General features: G+C 38.3%; 1 protein-coding gene across 2 annotated transcripts in view; it reads left to right on the forward strand.

Moving 5' to 3' along the window:
- The window catches only part of DAPP1 (dual adaptor of phosphotyrosine and 3-phosphoinositides 1), a 53,396-nt gene extending 32,033 nt beyond the window's left edge, over nucleotides 1-21,363 (forward strand). Inside the window, exons 4-9 of one of the 2 annotated variants that reach the window (XM_023220082.3) lie at nucleotides 4,497-4,627; nucleotides 12,808-12,855; nucleotides 14,175-14,237; nucleotides 14,939-15,024; nucleotides 17,235-17,322; nucleotides 17,748-17,921. In XM_023220082.3, the coding sequence (XP_023075850.1) occupies nucleotides 4,497-4,627; nucleotides 12,808-12,855; nucleotides 14,175-14,237; nucleotides 14,939-15,024; nucleotides 17,235-17,322; nucleotides 17,748-17,813 (482 nt within the window). In that variant the 3' untranslated portion in view covers nucleotides 17,814-17,921. Of the gene's footprint in view, nucleotides 1-4,496; nucleotides 4,628-12,807; nucleotides 12,856-14,174; nucleotides 14,238-14,938; nucleotides 15,025-17,234; nucleotides 17,323-17,747; nucleotides 17,922-19,282 lie in introns of those variants that run through there. The other variant, XM_023220081.3, reaches the window with a different exon arrangement.
- Nucleotides 21,364-24,520: the final 3,157 nt, after the last annotated feature.

The raw sequence follows: 24,520 nt of genomic DNA on the forward strand, positions 1-24,520 counted from the left end.
CATGTCAAAGGCAGGAAACAATAGTCTACTTCACGTAGTTCAGAAATTAAAGTTGGTGGACCTTCTCTCTAGAGAAGTAATTAAGTGGATACCCAAGAAGTGAATCCAATTAGTGTGACCAGATCAGGTGTTCGAAGGCAGGGCCAGGTCTGGGGGTATTACATGGTTGTAGGGAATCTATCTCTGTACACTGGGAGGTATAATCTCTGCAGAAGGGGAAATCATTAAGCCTCATAGCCATGCCAAGAAGTCTGTATATTGGCTTTTCCTTGGGCAAGAATAGTCAGCTAAGGAGAACTATCTTTTAGGACACCAGATTTGTATCAATATAAGTTGCCATTTTATAAGTACATTGTCATCTTCTTCATCTCACAATTTAGTTTAGCCTCATTTGTGGGGTTACTAGTTAAAATCAATCTACAGTCAGATCTACTCTCCTGGTTGACTCAATACCATTTTCCTTTGTTTTACTCTTGTTGAATTCAACTTTAGAGGAGATTTTCAAAATAGAATTTGGGTTCCTCCACTAGAGATTTGAAGAGCTGTGCCTGCGATTGTTGTCCTTTCTTGCCCTAGGCCTGGAGAATTGTGGACCTGGGAGGCTGGTTCATCCCAGGCTCTTTCCTGGCTCAAGCCTGCATTACTGTAGCATTCATTCATTAATTCATTTACTCATCTGCCTTCATTATGTCAGGAACTGTATCAGGTGGTATGGATACCAAGATAAATTTGACCCATTTGTGGGCTGAAGAGGCTCACAGAGGTTGGAAATGCACACGTTGGAAAGGCAGTGGCTCTCTAATACCAAGAGGTAACAGCACTGCAGGCTCAGGCAGTAGCCCAGCCCAGAGATCCTTACCCTGCAGCACAACTGGCCCCGGCGGCCATTTCTCCTACAGGGACTGATACTGTGGTAGCAGGATAATGCCCCCACAAAGACGTCCACATGTCTCCCTGGACCTGTAATATATTGTTACATGTCAAGAGGGAATTAAGTTTGCAAATGGTATAAAAGCAGCTGATCAGATAACTTTGGGGTGGGGAGATTATCCTAGATTGTCTAAGTGAGACCATTATAATTAACAGGGTCCTCATAAGTAGTAGGGAGCCAGAAGAGGGAGAACCAGAAAGATGGCAGCAGGAGAAGGATCTGACTGGCTGTTACTGGTTTTGAAGACAGAGGAATATGGCCACAAGTCAAGACATGAGGGCACCTTTCAAAGCTGAAAAAATTCAAAGGAATGAATCCTCCCTAGAGCCTCTACTAGGAAAGCAGCCTTGCCAGTTTTAGACTAGTGAGACCCATTTTGAACTTTTAACTTCCAGAACTGTAAGATGATAAATTTGAGTTGTTTTAAGCTATTATGTTTGTGGGAATTTGCTACAATAGCAATAAAAAATTAGGCCAGGCACAGTGGCTCACGCCTGTAATCCCAACACTTTGGGAGGCCGAGGTGGGTGGATCACCTGAGGTCAGGAGTTGGAGACCAGTCTGGCCAACATGGTGAAACCCCATCTCTACTGAAAATACAAAAATTAGCCAGGTGTGGTGGTAGATGCCTGTAATACCAGCTACTTGGGAGGCGGAGGCAGGAGAATTGCTTGAACCCAGGAGGCAGAGGTTGCAGTGAGCCAAGATCGTGACACTGCACTCCAGCCTGGGTGACAGAGCAAGACTCCGCCTCAAAAAAAAAAAAAAAAAATTAACACAGGTATTATTATGTGAAGTGTGTGTCTGGTCATATCAAGTGGGTACTTCTTTCTGGAGTGTCATTTAAAGCATTGTTTTCATATTAAGTATTAAATATATGAAGTAGAATGAAAATTAAGCATCAACTTTGAAGATAAAGCATATGAGTTCAAAATGTATCTAATTTGGGAGCTGCTTTGATCCCTAGGCTTCAATTCTCCTCTCCTCTTCTGCAGGGTGAAAGTGTTTAAGAGGCACCAAATTTAACTCTAGTAATCACAAGTAGTGATTACTGGACTACCACCATTTTTATTCCTGGCAGAATGTTGCATCTAGGTCTTTTATAAGATTTCAAAATTCATGTCCCCAAAGATGCAATCATTCAAATTTTATTTAAGGATTTAAAAATATTATGTCAAATAATAATAATATCTAATATGTTATAATTTTCCCACCAACATTTATTTGGTGCCTTCTGAAAGAAGCATAATTATTCTCACTAGTCAGAAAAGGAGCAGAAGCTTGTAATGGTTGTCCAAGGCCAATAAGTACTGAATGGCAGCAGTGACAATTGAACCCTGTTCCTCTGCCTGTACATCCAGTGCTCTTTCCAAGGGTCCAGAGTGACTATGAGGCACATCACTGGGAGTGTTTCTTAGGGATAGGAGCCAGCACTGAATTTACCATGCATCTGTAATGTGAGCACTGTGTTCACAGAGCCCCTGAGTCTGCACAGCGGCTACTCTTGATATAGGTACTGCTTTTTTCATTCTGACTGTAAAACTGTAGTTGGCCCCTTCTCCTCATATGACTGGCTCTGTTCTTATGGGAAGATCACATCGACAAAAGAGAGCACAGACAATGTACAAGAATGGGACCGTTCTGATAATGGCGAAATCCATTTTTCATTGTGATCCCCATGCCGCAATACCAATGAGAAGCAGAAAGAGGAAGGGCCAGAGGCTTTCATTCTTCTCTGAGGTCAAGATCAGACACCCTCTTCTGACTTTTCTCAACAGCTTTTCATTTTACAGCAGCACCTTATCTGCGTCCAAGTGTCAAAAGCCACAGTTCTGTGTTTGCAGTTAGATATTGCATGTACTCAAGTATCACAGAAGGATTTTGTTTTGTGTAGATTTTTCTTTTTTTTTTTTGAGACAGAGTCTCTCTGTCGCCCAGGCTGGAGTGGTGTGATCTCGGCTCTCTGCTACCCCCGCCTCCTGGGTTCAAGCAGTTTCCCTGCCTCAGCCTCCCGAGTAGCTGAGACTACAGGTGCCTGCCACCACGCCCAACTCTTTATTTATTTATTTATTTATTTATTTATTTATTTATTTATTTTGTATTTTAGTAGAGACAGGGTTTCACTATGTTAGCCAGGATGCTCTCAATCTCCGGACCTCGTGATACACCCGCCTTGGCCTTCCAAGGTGCTGGGATTACAGGCCTGAGCCACTGCGCCCGGCCTGTTTTGTGTAGATTTATCATTAACATTAGGGTGTTTTTTAACCACAGAGGAGATATTTTTCATTTTCTCTCTCTTACTCTAATTCAGGTTCTCTACTTTCCAGAATCTTTCAAATATTTTCAAAGACGCCCTTCCTTATGACCCTTGGAAAATTTCACCCTCTCTCAACCCCACCTTTTTTATTCTCTATCCCTTTACCATGCCCTATTCATTTTTTCCATAGCACTTCTCACACATAAAATATTTATTTTTATTTTTTTCTGTCTCCTCTACCTAGAACATAAGCTCCATAAGAGCATTTAAACTCCTTTGTTTGCTGTTGTATTCCCAGTACCTAGACAAGTGCCTGGCACAGTGCAAAGCTCTGTAAATATTCGTTGAATGAATTGCTGAATTCTTTACATTTCTTCCATCTCTGATACAATCTAAGGCCTGCTATAGAAAAGACCCTAGTAAAATTAAAAGCAAGAAACCATAGCAAGGAAGAAAAAAAATAAATCCCCTTAAGTTGCCTCTTTTTGTAGTTAGTTTCTGATTGACTGATTGATTGAGGGAAGGATTTCAAGAAGGAAATGTCAGAAGCATAGACTCAGAACTGCTCTGAGCCCTTGGAACAAAGTTCCCCAGCCCCCCATTCCTGGCCCCCTGGGCTGAGCCCTTTTTCTGCCTGAAGGCTCCCTCTCCAGGTGGAAGGGGAGGCAATCTGTGAGTACCAGCTTGTTCAGGTCATCTTCATTTAGTAATGCAAAGACTTTGCTTGGTTACTCTCATTAATTGGGTAGTATTAGAGAGTAGGGAGAAAGCTCACTTTTTTGAAATCCACTAATTTGTTACAAGTTTATTCTGAAACTGGCAAAAATAAGGGCAATGGAATAGATCTTCCTCTACCCCAGTACATTTGTTTAGTCTTGTTTTCATGGCTTTCATAAAGCCTTCCTGGAAAACTTCCAGTTACTCCTTAAGATCTAAGTCAAACGTCACCTCCTTTACAAAAGCTGCCCTGAATCCTTTCATGGAAAGGTTATTCAGGCAGCTGGGGACTATCATCATGCTTCACTCGCATGGCTGCCATTGGTCTCATTACCCTGTTCATTTAAACGACCATATCTGTTACCAGTTCTGAGCACCAGGAGGCCAAGGAGCATCTCCACCAAGCTTAGTATCTCAGTGTCCAGCTTAAGTGCCTGACACCTAGTTGATGTTTGATAATGTTGAGAAAATGAGTGAGGGAATACATGAAAAAAATAAAAGACTTTCCAATCCAGCCACAGTTATCCAGTTAGCATTTGGACTTTCCTTCTGGGAACACTGTTCGATTATATACTTTTTGTCTTCATTCAGGCACTCTGATGGTTCTAAAACATCCCTACCCAAGAAAAGTGGAAGAACCCTCCATTTATGAGTCTGTCCGGGTTCACACAGCAATGCAGACAGGAAGAACAGAAAATGACCTTGTGCCCACAGCACCTTCTGTAAGTGACCTTCAATGTCACCACAAGCTCTCTTACTGTCTAAAATCAATCGAGTTCAATAAAAGTTAATAAGAGTGTATTTGTTCACATAAAAATTTTAGTTTGGAATATAAAACTTGGAAAGGAATGTAAGATTTGAAGCCTATAACTCAGTTCATCTGGTCCTGGGTAGATCATAAAAATTACAATGCAGCTGGACATGGTGGTTCATGCCTGTAAACCCAACACTTTGGGAGGCTGAGGTAAGAGAATTGCTTGAGCCCAGGTGTTGGAGACCAGCCTGGGCAACATAAACATCTCTACAACAAACTTTTAAAAATATTAACTGGGCATAGTGGCTTGCACCTGTAGTCCCAGCTACTCAGGAGGCTAAGGTGGAAGGATTACTTGAGTCAAGGATGTTGAGGCTGCAGAGAGCTGTGATTGCGCCACCACACTCCAGTCTGGGTTACAGAGTGAGACCTTGTCTCAAAACGAACAAATAAAAGCAACGCAATAGTAATAGGATTTTAAATACTTAGAAAATGAAACTTAAATCTCTGTCCTTAGTTAATCAAACAACTTCATAGTAGAATGGGAAAGAGAAGTTTGCATTCACATAGTTTACTAAACTGTTTTCTTCTACAATTTTCTTATATTAAGAAAATATATATTTTTAATATTTCAACTACCTATGGAAGACAAATATTCTCCACCTTTACTATAAAAACTCAGTGTATTATTTTGTCTAGCTTTTTTCCTTTACTGACTGAAGTTTACAGACAGAAAACACTTGTGCTTCTTTGCAACGTGAGCCATTGTTCAGTTTCAGTGCAACTGGGGCACTCATTGTTTGTCCAAGAGTCCATTTATGTTTGTTTTGTGAACTGTGACTCTGCAGAGGTTCCTCTCCAACACCCCTTTCCCTTCATTCTTCTGAAGGCTCTTCTGTTTGTTGTCTCTTCCTTGTTTGCTGAATATTACTGGTATTAGAAACCTCGATTTGGGCAGATGATGAAGAAGATAATACCCAAATAAATATCAAGAACTAATTCTGGATAGTAATCATGACACTTGAAAAATAATCAGTTGAAGATATTCAGCTACAAATTATGTTAAAATAAGTGTAACTTTCTATATCTGCAGTACTTTTCTCTACCCTTGACCAGAGAGATCTTTCTTAAAAAGAAGCCTTGCCACATGACCTCTGCTTTACATCCTTTGGTGATGCTGTTTGTCTTCATGGCCCACCTGGACCCTGCTTGGCTCTCTGTCTTCATCTCATGCTACTCCCACACTCACACTGTGAAACCTGTCTCTCTCAACAATGTACTCCTTCTCCTGTCCCTGCATCTGAAATGCTGCCAACACCATTGCTATCTACTCATCCCTCAAGACTGCTATCAGGGATCAGTATCTTCCAGGAAGCCTTTCTTCACTCCCTCTAGCTTCTTTTACAATGCTCCTCTTCTGTGCTCCAGAGCACCCTCTGTTTGCCTTTATTCTAAAATTACCATGCTGTGGGCTAATTACCTTCACATCTCTCTGCCCTCCCCACCAGCCAGAAACATCTAAGGACATGAATCATTGCTTGTCCTTGCAGCTTTACAGCCTAGTCTGGCTCATGGCACATCTTACATTTTCGTTGCAGTGCTACATCTCCTCAGAAATAAAAATCTTGAAAATTGACTGAGAAAGTTATTTTGGCTTTGCTAGAAGTGGGGGAGAAAGCATCATAACTCAGAACTTGAGAAATTTAGGAGCACAAGATAATAAATAGTCCAGAGGCAGAAAAGAGCAAAGAACAAATCAAGATCTACTCTGCAACCAATTCTTGTTTTCCAGTTGACCAGTCCCTTCATAATTTCCTCTTTACCCATCCTTAGCCTTAATATAGGTCACCAGTCACTTCAACATCTATTTCATTTGCACTGTTAGTTTAACTTCACTTTCTCCTCTGCTACACTTCCCCTAAAGGTCTCCACTCAAAGTCAATCAAACCATATCCTACTAAGTGTGTTCTTAATCAGCAATAAAATACAGATAATACCTAATTTGTGAGATTGGTGTGAGCAGAAGATATAGTATCTTTATGCAGAAATAAGCCTCTTTAAAGCACATTCTGGAAACCTTGTTACTTATCTTCTTTGCTCACTCCAGCTATCAGATGGATTCACCTCTTTTAAAATGGAGTTTTTAAAATAGTGGGGAGTGATTGATTGACAATGACTTGAACTCACATTGTATAATGACAAGCTTATGAAGTTGATTGTACATCACTATGGACAAAAAAAACTGTAAAGGTTTCCTAGAGGATCTGAAATGTTTCTCATTACTTCTTATTGGGAAATCATTGGTGACTGGACCAGCATAACTGGGGAAAGAGTTCTGGTCTGATCAGAATGCTCTTGTCCCTTATCGAACACAAGTTCTAAGCCTTCATTTGCTACCCCAAATGGCTACATGATGCTGCACCTCCATCTCCAGTCTGAGAGCCCTGAGGGTTTTCAGACTTCTGCATTTTCCTTTTGGGGTGTAGTTCTGGCTCAAGGTTTAGCAGTGGAGGAAGAGAATTAAAAGAACTTCTTGTTTGAAGTGAAAGTGAAAGATGCCCCACTGCCCAGAAATGCAGATGATTGTGTAAAACTGTTTAACATCTTTTAGTAACTGCATTTGGGGAAATTGCTATTTATGTCTCATAAACAACATAGCATTGAGTTCCCATGATAGGATTAAATTTAATTAATTCATTTATTAAACAAACTTTTTTTAAAAAGTTTTTCCAATACACTCACAACTGTTTTAAGCACTGGGAGTTTGGCAGTGATTTTGACAATGGTCCTCCTCCCGTCACTGAGCTCACATTCTAGTGAAGATCACAGACAATAATCAATGCAGTAATCTAATGCCAGATGGTAATACATCATGAAAAGAAAAAGTAGGATAAGGGGAGAAGAGGGAAGCAGGGGGAGGCCTCTGTGAGGAGGAACCATTAGTAAGAGATTTCACTGAAGGGAAGGAGTGATTCATGTCAAGATGTGGAAAGAGTGCTGCAGGCAGAGGAAATAGTACAAAAGCCCTGGAGTGTGAACTAAATTGAGGTGTTTCAAAGGCTAGAAAGAAGGTCAGAATTATGGGATGAAGTGAGCTAGAGGAAAAGTTGTAGAAGGTGAGATTATTGAGGTAATGAGGGGTCAGATCACATAAGGCAATGGAGTTTTCAAAGAGCAGCACCTCCCAGCTGAACATTTAGAAATATGAGTGTTTCTGCTGGTGCAATGCTTTGCAGCACTACTATCATGAATGAGTGTCAAGAGCCATGAAGAGTCTGACTTTACCCTGCTTGCAAGCTAACAAGTTAGCCTGCTACAGTTTCATGGATGCTGATGGATAACACAAGACTTCTAAGTAAGAGATGAAAAACAGTTTGTTATTCATAGGAAGAGCAAAAGCTAGGATATCAGTATTTGTGCTAGTTCCCTGTGCTGAGTCGAAGTTCCCAAAGGGCAACATTGAAAGGGCCAGTTGATATCCATAATGGGTTGCCCTACAGGAGAGGAATCCTGAGCCTTGGGAACCCAAATCTTTTCTAATGATCAGTAGACATGTCTTTTGCTCTGAAGTGAAATATTTCTATATTCCAAGGCTGCTTGTATAAGCATGCTTTAAATATCAGTCTGCAACAAAGAGCTGTTAATGCCTTGCTCATAAGACTTTTGGAAACACAAGAGACCCGTAGAGAATTGTTTCCCAACAGTGATCAGGGGCCAACTATTCTTCAAAGAGTAGTAAAGAATTATCTTGCCCAAAAATCTCAATAGTACTTTTTGTCCATAACATAAAAATTCTTTACCTTCTGAGCTTGTTTAAAAAAAATTATTTTACATGGATTGAATGTGATACACAAAAGAAAGAGTAGCACAGTCATGGCAGAGAAGCCCTGCTATTTACTTAGAAGACCGGCTCTGCTGGAGGGGTGGGTTGAGGGGATGAGAAAGAAGAGCTCTATTTTGGACATGTTAAATGTGAAATACCAATTAGTTGGTTGGTAGAGATTGAAATTAATATAGTTCAAATTCCTGACATAATAGGTCCTATCTAAAATGTTAGTTTCCTTAGCTTCCCTTTTGTGGTATTTGACATTTTTAACAACTCCCTCCTTCTAAAAATTCTGTTTCCTTAGCTTTGGCAATATCTTTCTCTTTTTATTCTGTAATCTTTGACACATTTTATAGTTCCTCTTCTTGGACACTTTCCTTACATATTGCCCTTTTCCAGTATTTTGCTTTTGAAACTCTTCTCAGGTTTAATATTTTGTTGCTTATCCTTCCAGTCTTTTGTGTGTGTGTATACACACACACACGCACACACACATGTAAAATAATGAGCTCTTCATTGTAGAGTTGTAATATTCTTGTTTAATTAACTATATCTTTAGCATTTGTTTCATGTAATTACTTAGTTTTCTAAAACACCATTAAACAAATTCCATAATATTCCATTATTGGGTATATCAGTTTATTCAGTTAATCCATTATTATGTTTTTACATGCTTTTTTATTTGAAATAATGTCAAAGTTACAGAATAATTGCTAGGATAGTACACAGAACTTGGTTTTCCCCAAGCCATTTAAGAGTAAATTGCCTACATGATGCCCTATCACCCTGAATAATTCAGTGTGTGTTTCCAAAAATAATGGCATTTGCCTACATGACCACATAGAGCCTTTCAAACTAGAAAATTAACATTGAGGCCGTGCCACTGTTTCATCCACAGATCTCATTCAAGCTTCACTAGTTTTCTCAGTAAGGTCCTTCAGAGTAAAAGGATCCAGTTCTCAAGCACAAGTTGCACTTATCTGTCCTGTCTCTGGAATATTCTTCACTTTGGAACACTTCCTCAGTTTTTCCTTAATTTGGTGACTTTGACACATCTGAAACTTAAAGGCCAGTTATTTTGTAAATTGTTCCCCAACTTTGGTTTATATGATATTGAATCATGATTAGATACAGGTTTTTTCATGTTGGGTACAAATACCACAGAAGTATGCTTTGTCTGCACTCCTCACTGCATCCTCTCAGACATAACACAATTGCAATCTGTCCCACTATGGTGTGTTTGATTCCTTAAGTGGTGTCCGCCAGGTTTCTTCCCTCTAAAGTCACCATATTCCCTTTGTTATTAAAAAATATTTGGGGAGAGCTTGTTTGAGACTATAAAAATATTCTGTTGCTTATTAAATTTTTACTCGCCAATTTCAGCATTTACTGATGTTTCTTGGCTGTTTTAATCATTACTATGATTGTTATCAAATGGTGACTCTCTGATTCTCTTATTCCTTTTTACATTTATTGGTTGTCATTCTACTGTAAGGAAAAGCTTTTTATTCTTCAAAATTTTCAATCATTTTATATCAAATGGTTACAATCCTAACTACCATTATTTGTGTTGATCCTTCAAAATTTCTCTGATTTGGCCAGTTGGGGAAAGAGCCTTTTCAGTGATGTCTGTGTTCATATGACCTCAAAATTCCTTTTTTTTTTTTTGTCGCTCTGCACTCTGTCTCCCAGGCTGGAGTGCGGTGGTGTGATTACGGCTCATGAAGCCTTGACCTCCTGGGTTCAGGTGACTCTCCCTCCTCAGCCACCTGAGTAGCAGGGACTACAGGTGTGCACCACCACTCCTGGCTAATATTTGGTTTTTGTTTTGTTTTATTTTGTTTTTTGTAGAGTCAAGGTTTCACCGTTTTTAACCAGGCTGGTATTGAACTCCTGGGCTCAAGCAGTCTTTATGCTTCGGCCTCCCAAAGTGCTGGGATTATAGTTGTGAGCCTCCGTGCCTGGCCTGGCCTCAAAATTCTTTAAGAACCTTCTTACTTTCTGAATAGCAAGATGATTCAGATGTATCTTGTTCTTTCTTTGTACGCTGCTCTAGAACCAGCTATTTCTTCAAGAAACCCTGCTCTGTTTCCGCAGAATAGTACTTTAGAAATCGACATCTAGGTACTGTGTGCTTATTGTTATTGGGATGTCACTCTCCCAGCCCACTCAGTGAGCAGAGCTGGGAAGATATGTATGTATACACACATGTACACATACATACTTTTACATCTGTATTTATCTGTCGATTCATTCATCCATCCATGAGTTCACAACAATACTTCCAATACCACAAAGTTCATTCTAGTTTTTTCCCTTCTCCCACAGTGAGAAAATATGGATCTTATCATCCTCAGTACACTTACTTATGTGATGATCAATTGAATATAAGCAATCTCACATCGCTGTTTCTACTACCCAACCCCTACCCCGACACTCCAATCACCCAGTCATGCTTCAATGCCCAGTTCCAGGTCACTGCTGCTCCCACCCTGACTACAGATGCCTACCTAGCCCAACTTGGCTCTGAAACTGTGCAGTAGCTGCCCAATCCACCCCTTCAGGCAGAAGCCCTCCACACCCTGCCAGGCTTCAATGCCTCACACACAGCTGCTGCTGCCACCGTCATCGCCATTGTCCATACAGAGGCTCCCTGTGCCCTGCTTGGGCTCCACCACCTTGTACTAAGGTGCTTGAAAGCCCTCCACACACACATCAATACCTGCCTTGCTTTACCTGACCTGTTGGCTTCTGACTACATTTAAGGCTGGGAGACAAGTAGGTAGGTAGGATGGCAGAAAAGATAGTCCTTTGTTTTTGAACATTTAGGTGGTACCCCAATGGGGGCTCTTATAAACAGTTTTTCTGTTACAGATCATAGATTTTTAAAGATAAATCTGCTCTATAATTATTTACTTTCTTACCATCTTGAGACCCTGAATAAAATTAATAGTCTCAGTGCTTTCCCATGCAGCCTTCCACTTATCTATGAAAACCTTAGAAAAACACTACACTTATATTGTTTGGGTGGAGGTAAGATGGGATTATTCCCTAGCTTGATTTCAGTAAATAATTCTATCAGGATATTTTATGTAACAGTTTACTCCTAGTTATTTTGCCTCTACAGGTTTTAACCTGTAGCAGCCCAAAATATTACTTTTTGCCCTTCCATAACACCTAAACTCAATTGTGTCAATTCAATTTCTTTAATGTCAAAATAAATCACACTGATTATGAGATATCAAATTCACCAATATTGATTAGTATTATTCAAGTGAACATTTGGGTAGTTTATCCTTAATTTTATATCATAAGATTTTAAAAGATGTGTTTGCTTATTTCCTGCTTTGACTTTTTATTGTGGTAGAGATGGTTGTTCCTCTTTGTATTTGGTAGGGAGAATTCACCTCAGAAAAAAATATTCTGGAAATTACCATAGAAAGAACCTTGGTGTCAACCAAATCACTTCCCAATTTTTGTTAATTTTGTTTCTTACTAAGACATATGATGACATCACATTTGAACAAAATATTCTACTAGGAATTGAATTTTTTCTGGAATTTATGAAATGATAGATTTTTTGATGTTAGGCTACTTGTCTTATGCAAATTTCTGTTCACACAATTCTCCACCCTTCCTTATAATTCATAGGTGCTAGCTAAGTGTGTGCTGTTGTTTTTACCTTTAAATTAACGACAACATGAGTTAAAAGAACTGGCTCTTTCTTATTTCAAAGTCATTTTGGATAAATCAGGTGTAAATAAATCTACACTCCTGACAGTCTGTTTCTCGGAACATGGATCTCAAGAGAGTGTGGGACCTGGGGAGGAGGATTATGTGATAAAATAAATGGTAAAAATGCTGTTTCTAAGGTTCCTTCTCAAAAATTTACAAAGTATATTAGCATAATATAGACTCTGGGAAGCCCTGAAGTAAAACATTCTTGTTTTCTTAATCCAGTCTCCCAAACATATTGACAATAGATGTGTGTGTGTTTATGTGCTAATAACCCTGTAACAATCCAAACAGCTGGATTTCACATGACACACTGGCAAACACAGACTTTTATAAGTGAAATGATGTGGTTTACTGTTTACAAATTGCTAACTAGAGTTAGTAGCTACCGAATGACGCGAGTAGATCCAATCTGAAAACAATCTCTCATAGCACATGGAAGCTTTTCAAGTGCCTAGGTGAAAAATCATAGACAGTAATTTAAAGATCAAATGCAAACATTCTTCATTTAAAAATAGGACAGGAAAGGAAGGACAAACGTCCTGTTGTGACAGTTCTGGGCTTCATTCAGTGCTCTTCTTTTTCAGCTGGGTACCAAAGAAGGTTACCTCACCAAACAGGGAGGCCTGGTCAAGGTAAGGAAGTATGATTTTGCTCACGCCAGCCACAGAAAAAGAGAACACGTCATGTAGACTCAATTCGCATCTTGATGGTTTTTCTTGGAAGCATAATTGCCTGCTCATTTTAACCCACTTATAATATTTACCTGACTCAAGAGTCCATTTTATGGCTTATTAGTCGAAATTCTGGAAAATGACTTGACTATTCTTTGACAAAGCCCTGCATAGGTATAGCTTATAGTTAAAAGTCAATAAAATATAGTCCTCTTAATGGGATGATTGAGGATGAAGATAGCAAGTTAACTCTAGAACATCTTTCGTTCTTTTTCTAAAACAAGGAAGAAGTCAAAATTGTATAAAATGTTTCCTTAAAGATAGGCCCAAAACATCACTGATGCTACTGAAACTATGTTATAAAATCCCAAGAAAAACATAATTTAGGTTTTTACAAGTTCAGAGTATCCAAATGTTCCCCATTTATGAGATTGTACCTTTAGAATTCCTTTGTTTCATCTGAATGTGCCAAGAAGACCTTCATAGAATGTGCCTGCTCCTTCTTATTTTAAGAGTCACAGTATTTAACCTCTCACAGGTATTGGCGTGCTTGGAATGAGCCTAAATAATTTTGTTATTTGTGTCCCTTCTAGATCAAATGCTCCCTGAGGACAGAGAGTATTCATATTCATAGCATACTTATGTTTAAATCCTCTGTTACTTCTTTTAACTGGGCACATTGCCACACAGGATAGAGTAGGATGCTGAGTAGGATGCTGTTTGTATATAAGAAGGTAATAGCGGGCAGCGACGGTTTTTACCACTGATACCTTGGAGTTCTTAGGCAAGGTTTAGAATGGCATGTGAGTCAGGGTTCCTAAACCTCGGTTTTCTTATCTGTAAGACAAGAATAATAACGCTGGCATTGTTGTGTGAGGATTGAGTATTATATATAAAGCCTCCAACGATAGTATATCATCCATATTAGGTACTCAAAGAACAATATTTGTCTTTATTATAGGGTTAATAAAATGGAAATTGTAGTGGTTTGTTATAAATCATATTGAATATTTATGATAGACTTAATTCTTTTTGTATTTAAAAATATACTAATGATATATCTGCCTTCATTATGAGCTTCATGTAAGAAATTATTTTAATTTTTATAGATATTTTGAAACTTTTTTTCTCAGAAATGGCACACAAGAATTTTTTCAGGGTTATAGTATTTAATTTTTTAGATACTTTTAAAATGAAAATAAATCATCTAGTTCAAATATTGCATTTCTGCATTCAAAACTTTGTGTGTGTATGTGTTTCTGTGTGTGTGTTTTTCTCAGACCTGGAAAACAAGATGGTTTACCCTGCACAGGAATGAACTGAAATACTACAAAGACCAGATGGTGAGAAACATGATAATATATTTTTCATTTAAAAATCAATTCTCTAGATGAAAGAAACTTATGCCTTTAAAATCTCTGAAATTATCTTTATATCCACCTGAAACACCTAATAAATGATTGGAGATATGAAATCTTGATTCCTGAAATGAACAGAGTTATTTTGCAAAGATGAGATGTGTATCCCAGAAATTGCTCTCTTGGATTGGCTAAACTATAGTTCCCCAGGGCACATAATTCCCTCTGTTTAGGGCAATGTGATTATTCTCTTGCCACAATTTATTAACTATCTCTCTGTAGCAATTTGTTCCTTTATTAAAAATACAGTCTGTCCATTTCCCATGCCCATTTCATTAAGCCAATTTAAAATTATTTTTTCTCACTTTTCTTACATAAAATTTCTAAGAAAGTAGAAGTTTTTAAAAAATGAGAGAAAAATATGCCTCTCTACCATGTGTTAAAATCCATCTTCATCAGTAAATTGATAAAGGTAGTATCTTAATGTACAGTTTTATGAAAGGCTCGTTCCAAAACCAAGGACTTCCCTTGGTAGGGCTTTTCTATTGTCAGTCCTGTTAGTGAAATTTGACAATTGCACATAGTGGAAGACTTGTGAGGGGAATAAGTGAGGGACAGATTTATCTGTTTTGTTTTGTTTTTGTTTTTGTTTTAAGATGATATATGTTGCTTTTTATTTTATTTAGTCACCAGAACCAATTCGGATCCTTGACCTAACAGAATGTTCAGCTGTACAATTTGATTATTCACAAGAAAGGGTAAACTGTTTTTGGTAAGTCGTTTTATTAAGAAAACATTTTTTAATGTCTTCTTGCCAGACACTTATTTTGGCTAAGGAATAGAAAGCTGTATATCTCAATGTCTACAAAGTTCAGATCTGAGGGGCATGCCTACATATTAGGAGTGTTTTCAGCTGAGCGTGACATAACACCTCATTTAAAGTAGCTTAAACAAACAGGCAGATCAGTTCAGCTTACGTTGTGTACTGGAGAAGTATGACTCACATAGAGGATGCCATTCACATCTTAGACAATTTAATTTCTTTGAGGCTCTCTCCCCCATTTTAATTATAACTTTGTTGACTCTAATCATAGGTGATTTGTATTGTTATGACGATTTCTGGCAGATGGCACAAAAATATTTTTTTCTAACATAATCAATATATTATAAAAATGTTCTAACTGGGAGAAGAGTCTTGAGAAAGGCATGTCTTATTTCCCACTACCTTTTATTTTAAAGTTTTTCAAGCACACACAAGTTGAAAGACATACATTTATATACCCTCCATCAGCAGTTATTAATATATCTTGCCATATTTGCTTTATCCCAGTCTGTCCACTTTTTTTTTCCTGAATCAGTTGAAAGTAATTTGCAGACATCATGGCACTTTACCCCTAAAGACTTGAGTATGTGTCTCCTAAGAATAAAATATCACATATAGGACTACAATATCATTATTACACCTGAGGAAATTAATGTTAATTCTATAATATCAACTGAGAATGGGTGTCTTGTTTAAAATTTGCGTAGACATGCCCTATGAGCTAGCAGAGCTTTATTTTTCTCAGATATCCAAAAATCAGGAGGCAAGCAGCTATGGTGACAAGGTCAGGACCAGGGTCTCTGCAGTTCTCCTGACCTTTTCTCATGCTGGCTACTTCAGGATTCAAGCGTCTACTACACCTGTAGATCTCATGTTTTCAACAAAGTACAAAGAAAGATGTAGGGATGGTATCAGCCATGTCTGTCCCTTTTTATCAGGAAAACCAATGTTTCTCCAGAAACTCCCCTATAAGGTTGTCCCTTATATCTCATTGGCCAAGACTAGGTGCCATGCCATCCCCAGAAGCTGATGATAATTGGCTTAAACAAATTAGGATTTATTGCTTGGGGTTCTGTTAGCAAGAGAAAGGAAAAAGTATCTTTATTAATTGGCAGGTAATAATGTCTCCCATAGGGAATACCAAACAATGACAATTACAGAAACCAGTTTTCAAGTATATGCACTACATCACTCCCTCCCCACCACTGTCCGCTCACCCTCCACTAGACCTCACAGCAAGGTATTACCTTCTGTGCACAAGGACTTACCTCTTACCTATTCAATATTAATTGCTGGCATCAACAAAATATACAGCGTAGGCTTTAAGATATAGAAACCCTCCTGAAGGCTTTTTTTCACAAAAAGAAAAGATTTTTGATATTTTGCATCTCAACTGTAAGTACAGGGAAGTATGTTCAATGTATAATTTAGAGCTGACCTTATTATCACTTGCATAATTTTAACTAGGTAATCAGACACAGTCAAATGAAAAATTACTCTATATCTAGGAAAAGTATTTTGTGCCAGTAGGAAAGTTCATATCCCTGAAGCAGAGACTGACTCTTGGTCAGAGATGGGAGAAATAACTAATTGAGTTTTGTTGTCTCTTTTTACTCTCTCGATAGTTGAAATTGCCAACAACCACAGAAGGCAGAGTTATCCTCATTGAAGCAATCTAACACAAATGAGTTCTTTTTAGCAAACTTCCCTGTCTTGCTTATTCTTTGAATCATAGCACAAGTTTTTGAGAGATCTTTGAGAGATCAGCTGAATAAATACATAAGTATTAGAGTTAGCCTAAGACATAAACCACAAAAGGATCTGGGGGTGTCCTGAACATGCTTCTTTCTTCTTCAAAGTCTTATTCGAGTATATACATCTGACCTGGAGTAGTAATATGAATCTACAACTTCCTTAACATTTCTGCAGTTTGCTGGCAGTAATAGGTCCATATATACCAGCTCTTAAAGGTACTTACCTGGATCTTTTATCAATTCATTTTTCCCTTGCAATACTCTAATTAGTGTTCAACATATATATATAAATATATATAGCTAATCAACCTATATATGTGTGTGTGTGTGTATATATATATATATATAGAGAGAGAGAGAGCTAACCATCTGCAATATCTTATGTTCTTTCTTTTGTCCTATTAGTTTGGTATTTCCATTCAGGACATTTTATCTCTGTGCAAAGACTGGAGTAGAAGCTGATGAGTGGATCAAGATATTACGCTGGAAACTGGTGAGATTTTTAAGCCTTCAGATATCGAGTCTTGAGAAATAACATGTTGATGATTTCAAACATATTTCTATCAAGAGTCAGACTATCCCCGAGAATCAAAGAGATGTCTGGGTGCCTACTTCCAGGCTTGCGGAACAGTCTGTTAATTCTTCTGGGACATGAGAAGAGATGAAGACAGGGTTATAAAAAAGGAAGAATTAAGCTGTATTTGGATCTTAGACATAGAGCCTTAGCCTAATAACCACCTATCAGACTTCCTTTAAGGTGTGTCAGTTAGTTCAGCTTTGCCTGGAGGGAGACATTTATGACCAGAAGGTCTGACAGAGGAAAGCCGACCTATTTTGAAAAGCCTCTTAAATTGTTAGAGAAGAAAGTTTGCCAGAGGAACTTAGCTTCATTTCCAGTGTAAGCATCACTTTGTGCAGGTCAAGGACAAAAGCTGGTTTATTTTGTCTGCTCTCTATGTATCTCCCGGGGAGAAGACTGAGTGAGTACTTACAAAACTTCACCAATATTCTACGTGTTTTTCACGTGCTTGCAAGTTAGTGAGTTGTTAGCCAAGAACTTGTCCTTAAAGCTGGCTAAAATTTCCTGTAAATACCATCTTGAAAGCTTTGATGGTTTTTTTTTTCTTTTTTTTTTTGAGACAGAGTCTCGTTCTGTTGTCCAGGCTGGAGTGCAATGGTGTGATCTTGGCTCACTGCAACTTCTGCCTCTTGGGTTCCAGCGACTTTCGTGCCTCAACCTCCCTAATAACTGGGATTATAGAGCCCGCCAGCATGCCCGGTTAATTTTTATATTTTTAGCAGAGACGGGGTTTCACCATTTTGGCCAGGCTGGTCTTGAACTCCTGACCTCAAATGATCCACGGCCTCAGCCTCCCAAAGTGTTGGGATTACAGGTGTGAGCCACCATGCCGGAGCAGATGATTTCAAACATAAAACATTTTTCTTAATTAGTTTTTGTAAAATTGTCTCATATGTGAAAACTCCTTTCTAGATACTGAGATTTTTGCTTTCAATTATCTTTTTAGTTTGAAATTCAAATAAGTGTACCATTCATTTTTAAATTGTTCCAATGTATTTATTATTCAGTGAGGGATAATTTGTCTTGTGAAACCTTTGCTCAGATATGAATTAATTTCTTATTCTTTCTATTTTTAATTTTCAAAGTAACACAAAATCATTATACAAGAATTATAGAAAAATATATCAAGTATACACACTTTTAGACTTCTCTCTGTACAAATAAATATTTAAAAACAAAATTTAATCACTTGCTAGAAGTAAAAACCACAATGATGTACCCCTACACACCCTTCAGAATGGATACAATGAAGACTGTCAATATCAAGTATTAACATGAATGCAAAGGAACTAGAACTCTCCTACATTGCTAGAGAGAATGAAAATGTGTATGACTACTTTGAAAAATTGCTTGCCAGTTTCTTTTAAAACTATACATATGCTTACACTATAATTCAGCATTTTCACGCTGAGATGTATATCTAAGAGAAATGAGTGCGTGTAGCTACCAAAAAATGTTACAATAATGTTCATAGCATCTTTATTGATAATATACAAACAATCACTTGCTGGTGTTCTATATCTGCTCCCTTCACTTAGCAATATATTGTGAACATTTTTCCATATTAATTTTAGATCTATATTTTTCTTTTGACTCATTGAATACTATTGCATTTTATAGATTACTGTAAGTATTAGACCAATTCCCAATTTGTACATGTTTTAGCAATCACTTTACAATATGTGTCCTAAAAAAAATGCAGAAAATTTTTCTGGACACATGATTAATTAGCTTATAGTTGGGGGTGGGCACATAATTAGCTTATAGTTGTATGACATCCTTACTAATCAAATGTCTTATTTAATATTTGTTAGAATCCAGGGTTCATTACAATCACTCAATAATGGATACACGTGTGTGTGCTTTATTACAGTCACAAATAAGAAAACAGCTCAACCGAGGGGAAGGCACGATCCGATCTCGGTCGTTCATCTTTGAATAGATCTTTCTTGCCAAGGACTGCTCTGGCCCAGGAATAAGGTGGAATGTTCCCTGATGCTGTAATCTGCAGCAGGCTTCAAATGAAAACCAGCTAAGGATTTTCCTTTAAAAACAAATCAGAAGCAGATGCTGATTGGGACCCATATACCACGTTGCTGATTCACATTGCTGCCCTTCCATGATGTTGCCATCTCCTTGAAAATGCTGAAGCAATCACCATTCTGATAGAAAGTGCTTAAACCACCACTCCTAGGTCTGCTCACTCATAGAACACACAATGGAGGAGGAAGGGTTTTTGTTTTCACTCATTGTGGTCCCCAAGCCTATTGACACTAGTTGCCTAGAGTCCCACTCTGAGTCATGGTCAGCCTGTCTGACATCCAGGTTGTGCTACTAACCAGGAAGGAAACAGATACTTAGAAGCTTAGATGACTTCTGCAGGATTTATATTGAGACAGCAAACATCATATATTTTCAGGGAAGAGGTTTTTTTCTTTTTTTAATTTAATTTTCCCCCGTTATACAAAAAAAAACAAGAACATTTCCAAAACTAAAATGGAAAATGCTTGTGGCATTTATTTTCTCTTTTTAAAAGGTTCAGAAATTTGGTGAGTCCTTTGCTTCTAATGATAAAACTGTGAGGGCTAGATGTCCTATGGGCAATTAGGTAGTGTAATAAAGGTAAATGAAGGTACAATTTTTAAGCCATTATTTTCACCCTTTGGAGGTAAACGTTTTAAAGAGTGAGAAAGCATAAATTGAGGAAGGGTGATAAAGCAGTAGGTAACTTTTAGTTTAATAATAGTTATTGTCATGAGGATAATCATAATAGATGCTTGTAAGCACTGAGCTATCTTTAACCATTTCTCCAAATGACCAAAAGACACTTCTCAAGGACAGTGTATTTTAACAATTCCTTTCCCAGAATTAGTTGTATAGGGTTGACCCAAGAGATGTAAGAAAAATCTTGCATTGCTCCCTAAGCACCCCGGGCCTTATTAAAGAGCAACTTCTGTTTCCAGTTCAGGGAGTAACACTAAAGCTACATGAAATATGTAATAATGATAGGTAATAGTATGTTCCAAAGCTTTTTCAAACTAGAATAAGGAGACAAACAGAAGAATGAGATACTGATGTCCAAAGATCATTGGTAGAATCTAACCCCTTCTGTTATCTTTTTAAATAGTATTTTTGTTTAGATAGAAGTTTCAAAGAAGATAAAAATGCTTGAAGACCCTGAGAGTAAAAAGATTATGATGCAAAGTTATGATATAAACTGCTCTTGCAGTCCAAAGGGATACCTGGTTAAAGAAGTTTCTTATTTAAACATCTAAGACTCAGAAATTACATTAAAGTTTTGTATATTTCAACACCATTTTAATGTATTTTGTTATGTTTGTATTATATGGGATAAAGCAAATGTTGAGTTAAAATGCATTGTGTCATTTGTAATGTAAGAAGTTACTGGCTGGGCGTGGCAGCTCACGCCTGTAATCCCAGCACTTTGTGAGGCCAAGACAGGCAGACCACTTGAGGTCAGGAGTTCGAGACCAGTCTGGCCAACATGATGAAACTTTGTCTTTACTAAAAATACAAAAATTAGCTGGACGTGGTGGCAGGTGCCTGTAATCCCAGATACTCAGGAGGCTGAGGCAGGAGAATCACTTGAACCCAGGAGGCAGAGGTTGCAGTGAGCCAAGATCGCACCACTGCCCTCCAGCCTGGGTGACAAAGTGAGACTCCGTCTCAAAAACAAAAACAAAAACAAAAACAAAACAAAACAAAAACCAGAGGTTACAAATGAATTCTCACGGATGTGTATGGTTCTATGTTTGTTTTCTTAGAAACAAATGTGTTTCTTTGTGTGTAATACTGTGTTTTACTATGTTTACCTTTTATAAAACATAACCTGTTTATTTATATTCTTTGACTCTGTTTATTAAAAAGAGCATGATTTTGCTGTGTATGTACTATTTTGCTATTAAAATATATTTTAATATTTGTAACTTGAAAGAGATATACACCTGATTAATATCATAAATAGTAATGAAGAATTCACTTCACTTAGACTATTAACCACAAAGGATTGGAAGTTGAAGAAATAGTCCAAGATCTCAAGGAGTTCTTGGTTGAATATGGACAAAACGATAAACATATATATATATATATAGCAGTAAATAAGACAATTACTGTAAGAGAAGTACAGAAAGCTATATTATGGAACAGGTGCTTCAGCAGGGGATAAAACAATTTGTTGGAGGGTTTTGACATGAAAAGGGTGAGCTAACATGTACCTCCTATGTAATTAGTACTAGGCTAGGTGTTTTGCCTGCCCTCAGCATTCCTGCAAAGAAATGATTCTAACTCCTAAGTGGAGCCTGTGAGGGTTCCTCAGCTATTTCTCCAAGTCCAAAAAGAGGGAGGATGTTTTGTGCCAATGGCAGATCAGAGCGGGGGAATATGGGAGAAGAGAGTGGGATATCTGCATTATGACCTGTCTGCTAACAGGTATGAACTTATTAAGACAGAGTATTAGCAGTTATTCTCAGAATTCCCTCCGGGAAGATCCTGGTCCACAGGAGCAGTTTTCTCTGGACCAATGGAGACACCAACATGGTGAGGGAAGGCTAATACAGATGGTCCCTGACTTATCATGATTTGATTTAGGATTGTTCAACTTCACAAAGGGTCTATTGGGGTATTAAATACATTTCCTCCTTTGATATCTTTGACTTAAAATGACCTTATTAGGATGGAACCCCACCATACGTCAAGGAGCTTCTGTACTATTTCTGGGGGAAACCTTCACCCTATGCCAGAACAGCTGGACATCAGAGAACTCAGCAGGGCAGGACCCTTCTTTTCCCAACCACATGGCATGCAAGAGAGTGGGTTCCTCTCTCCTTATTTCTCACAAGTGCTTGGCATGCAGGTCAGCACATTATGCTCTGTCCCTGTTTCAGGCAGAAAGCAAGAGAACTATACGGAGAAGGTCCGTTCTACTTCCTTCCTTTTCCACTACTTCAGATCCTCTGCAGCAAATCCATGTTTCTACCAAACTCTTCCTAGTCAAGTATACTACATAGCAGAGTGCCAAGCTGAGCCTACGTTCTGCTCTCTATGAATTCAGGCTGTCTGACCATGATGTCAAGCAGAGTTTCTTAAATTATCTGTGGCAAAGGATCTGATTTTCTTTCTTTTGTTTTTTGTTTTTTTTAATTTATAATCTATCACAGACTGAGATCTCATAAAATTCAATAAATTATTAGAAAAATCAAGCAAAAAATACAAATATCACAATCCCAGTTTACTATTATCAGATTCAACAAAGTTACTATGTTAAATTGTTGTAAGTTTTTCAACACTTAAAACGGGCATTTCTGTACTTATCTTGCGAGCAAACAGTGTGCACAACAGCCCAGTCTGTGGACCACGTCGTGAGTAGCACAGGTCTAGCTGACTGGCAGGTAAAAGGAAATAGCCTTCTTGAGAAAGAATTCACCTGAAGACAGAAAGGGTTGAAGTGCACATATTTTATTGATGGAATATGGGCATCATTAGAGGGGAAAGGTGATTCAGAGCATATTCTTGGTTGTTACTCAGTCCCTCCTCAGCAAAATCTAAAGGAGCTATTTCACCAGAGTCTCCAGTGCACAGACAATGAGATAGTAAGTTGTGTCACATTTTCAGCTGTGAACAAAGATGGCACTCTTGGCCTTAAGCGAGGGTTGTGTGCTCTTGTAGACAACAGCAGCCACAACCTCACTTAGCAGTAGCAACAATGGCCAGAGTTGTGGGGCATAATCATCCCAGAGAGCAAGAACAAAGAAAATAAAATAATGGCAGATGCCATGTGGTTTCAGGAGTACATGTGAAGGGTCTATGAGGACTTCCAGAAATATCTGGGAGGCATTTGAGAATGACCATATTTTCCACAGTAAAAGCAAGATTGGAGCCAGAGAAGTTAGCCCAGCAGGTCCCTGATCCCATCTTATGATTATTTCCCCTGTTCCAGACGCATCATTAGTATAGCCATCCAGGCATACCTTGAAGATATTGCAGATTTGGATCCACACCACCACAATAAAGCAAATATTGCAATAAAGTAAGTCCCACCATTTTTTTCTTTCCCAATTCATACTAAAGTTATTACTAAAAAAATTATAATGATCATCTGAGCTTTCAGCAAGTTGCAGTCGTTTTGCTGGTGGAGAGTCTTGCCTGGAAGGTGATGCCTGTTCACTGATCAGGTGATGCTTGTTAAGGGTTGGGGTGGCTGCAGCAATTTCTGAAAATAAGACAAAAATGAAGTTTGCTACATCAATTGATTCTTCCTTTCCTGAAAGCTTTCACTGTAGCATAAGATGCTGGTTGATAGCATTTTACTAACCGTAGAATTTCTTTCAAAATTGCAGTCATTCCTCTCAAACCCTGCAACTGCTTTATCAACTAAGTTTATGTAACATTCTAAATCTTTTATTGTCGCTTCAACAAGTTCACAGCATCTTCAGCAGAAGTAGATTTCACCTCAAGAAATGACTTTATTTGCTCATCCATAAGAAACAACTCATCATCCATTGAATTTTAATCATGAGATTGCAGCAATTCAGACCCATCTTCAGGCTTCACTCCTAATTCTAGTTCTCTTACTATTTCCATCACATCTGCTACTTCCTCCAGTAAGTCTTGAACCTCTCACAGTCATTCATAAGGGCTGAAATCAAGTTCTTCTCAACTCCTGCTAATGTTGGTATTTTGACCTCCTCCTATAAATCACAAATGTTCTTATTTTTGTTTGTTCTTTGGGTTCTGGGTGTTTTTTTTTTTTTTTGGGATGAGGTCTCACTCTGTCACTCAGGCTGGAGTGTAGTGGTGTGATCTCAACTCACTGCAATCTCCGCCTCCCAGGTTCAAGCGATTCTCCTGGCTCAGCCTCCCAAGTAGCTGGGACTACAAGTGTGCACCACCACACCCTGCTAATTTTTGTATTTTTGGTGAAGACAGGATTTCACCATGTTGGCCAGGCTGGTCTTGAACCCCTGACCTCCTCTTGGGAGGCCTTGGCCTCCCAAAGTGTTGGAATTACAGGCTTAAGTCACTGTACCTGGTCACTAATATTCTTAATGGCATTTAGAAGGGTGAATCCTTCTGGGAAGGTTTTCAGTTCACT

Source organism: Piliocolobus tephrosceles, chromosome 3 (genome assembly GCF_002776525.5).
Source record: "Piliocolobus tephrosceles isolate RC106 chromosome 3, ASM277652v3, whole genome shotgun sequence".
NCBI classification, from domain to species: Eukaryota; Metazoa; Chordata; class Mammalia; order Primates; family Cercopithecidae; genus Piliocolobus; species Piliocolobus tephrosceles.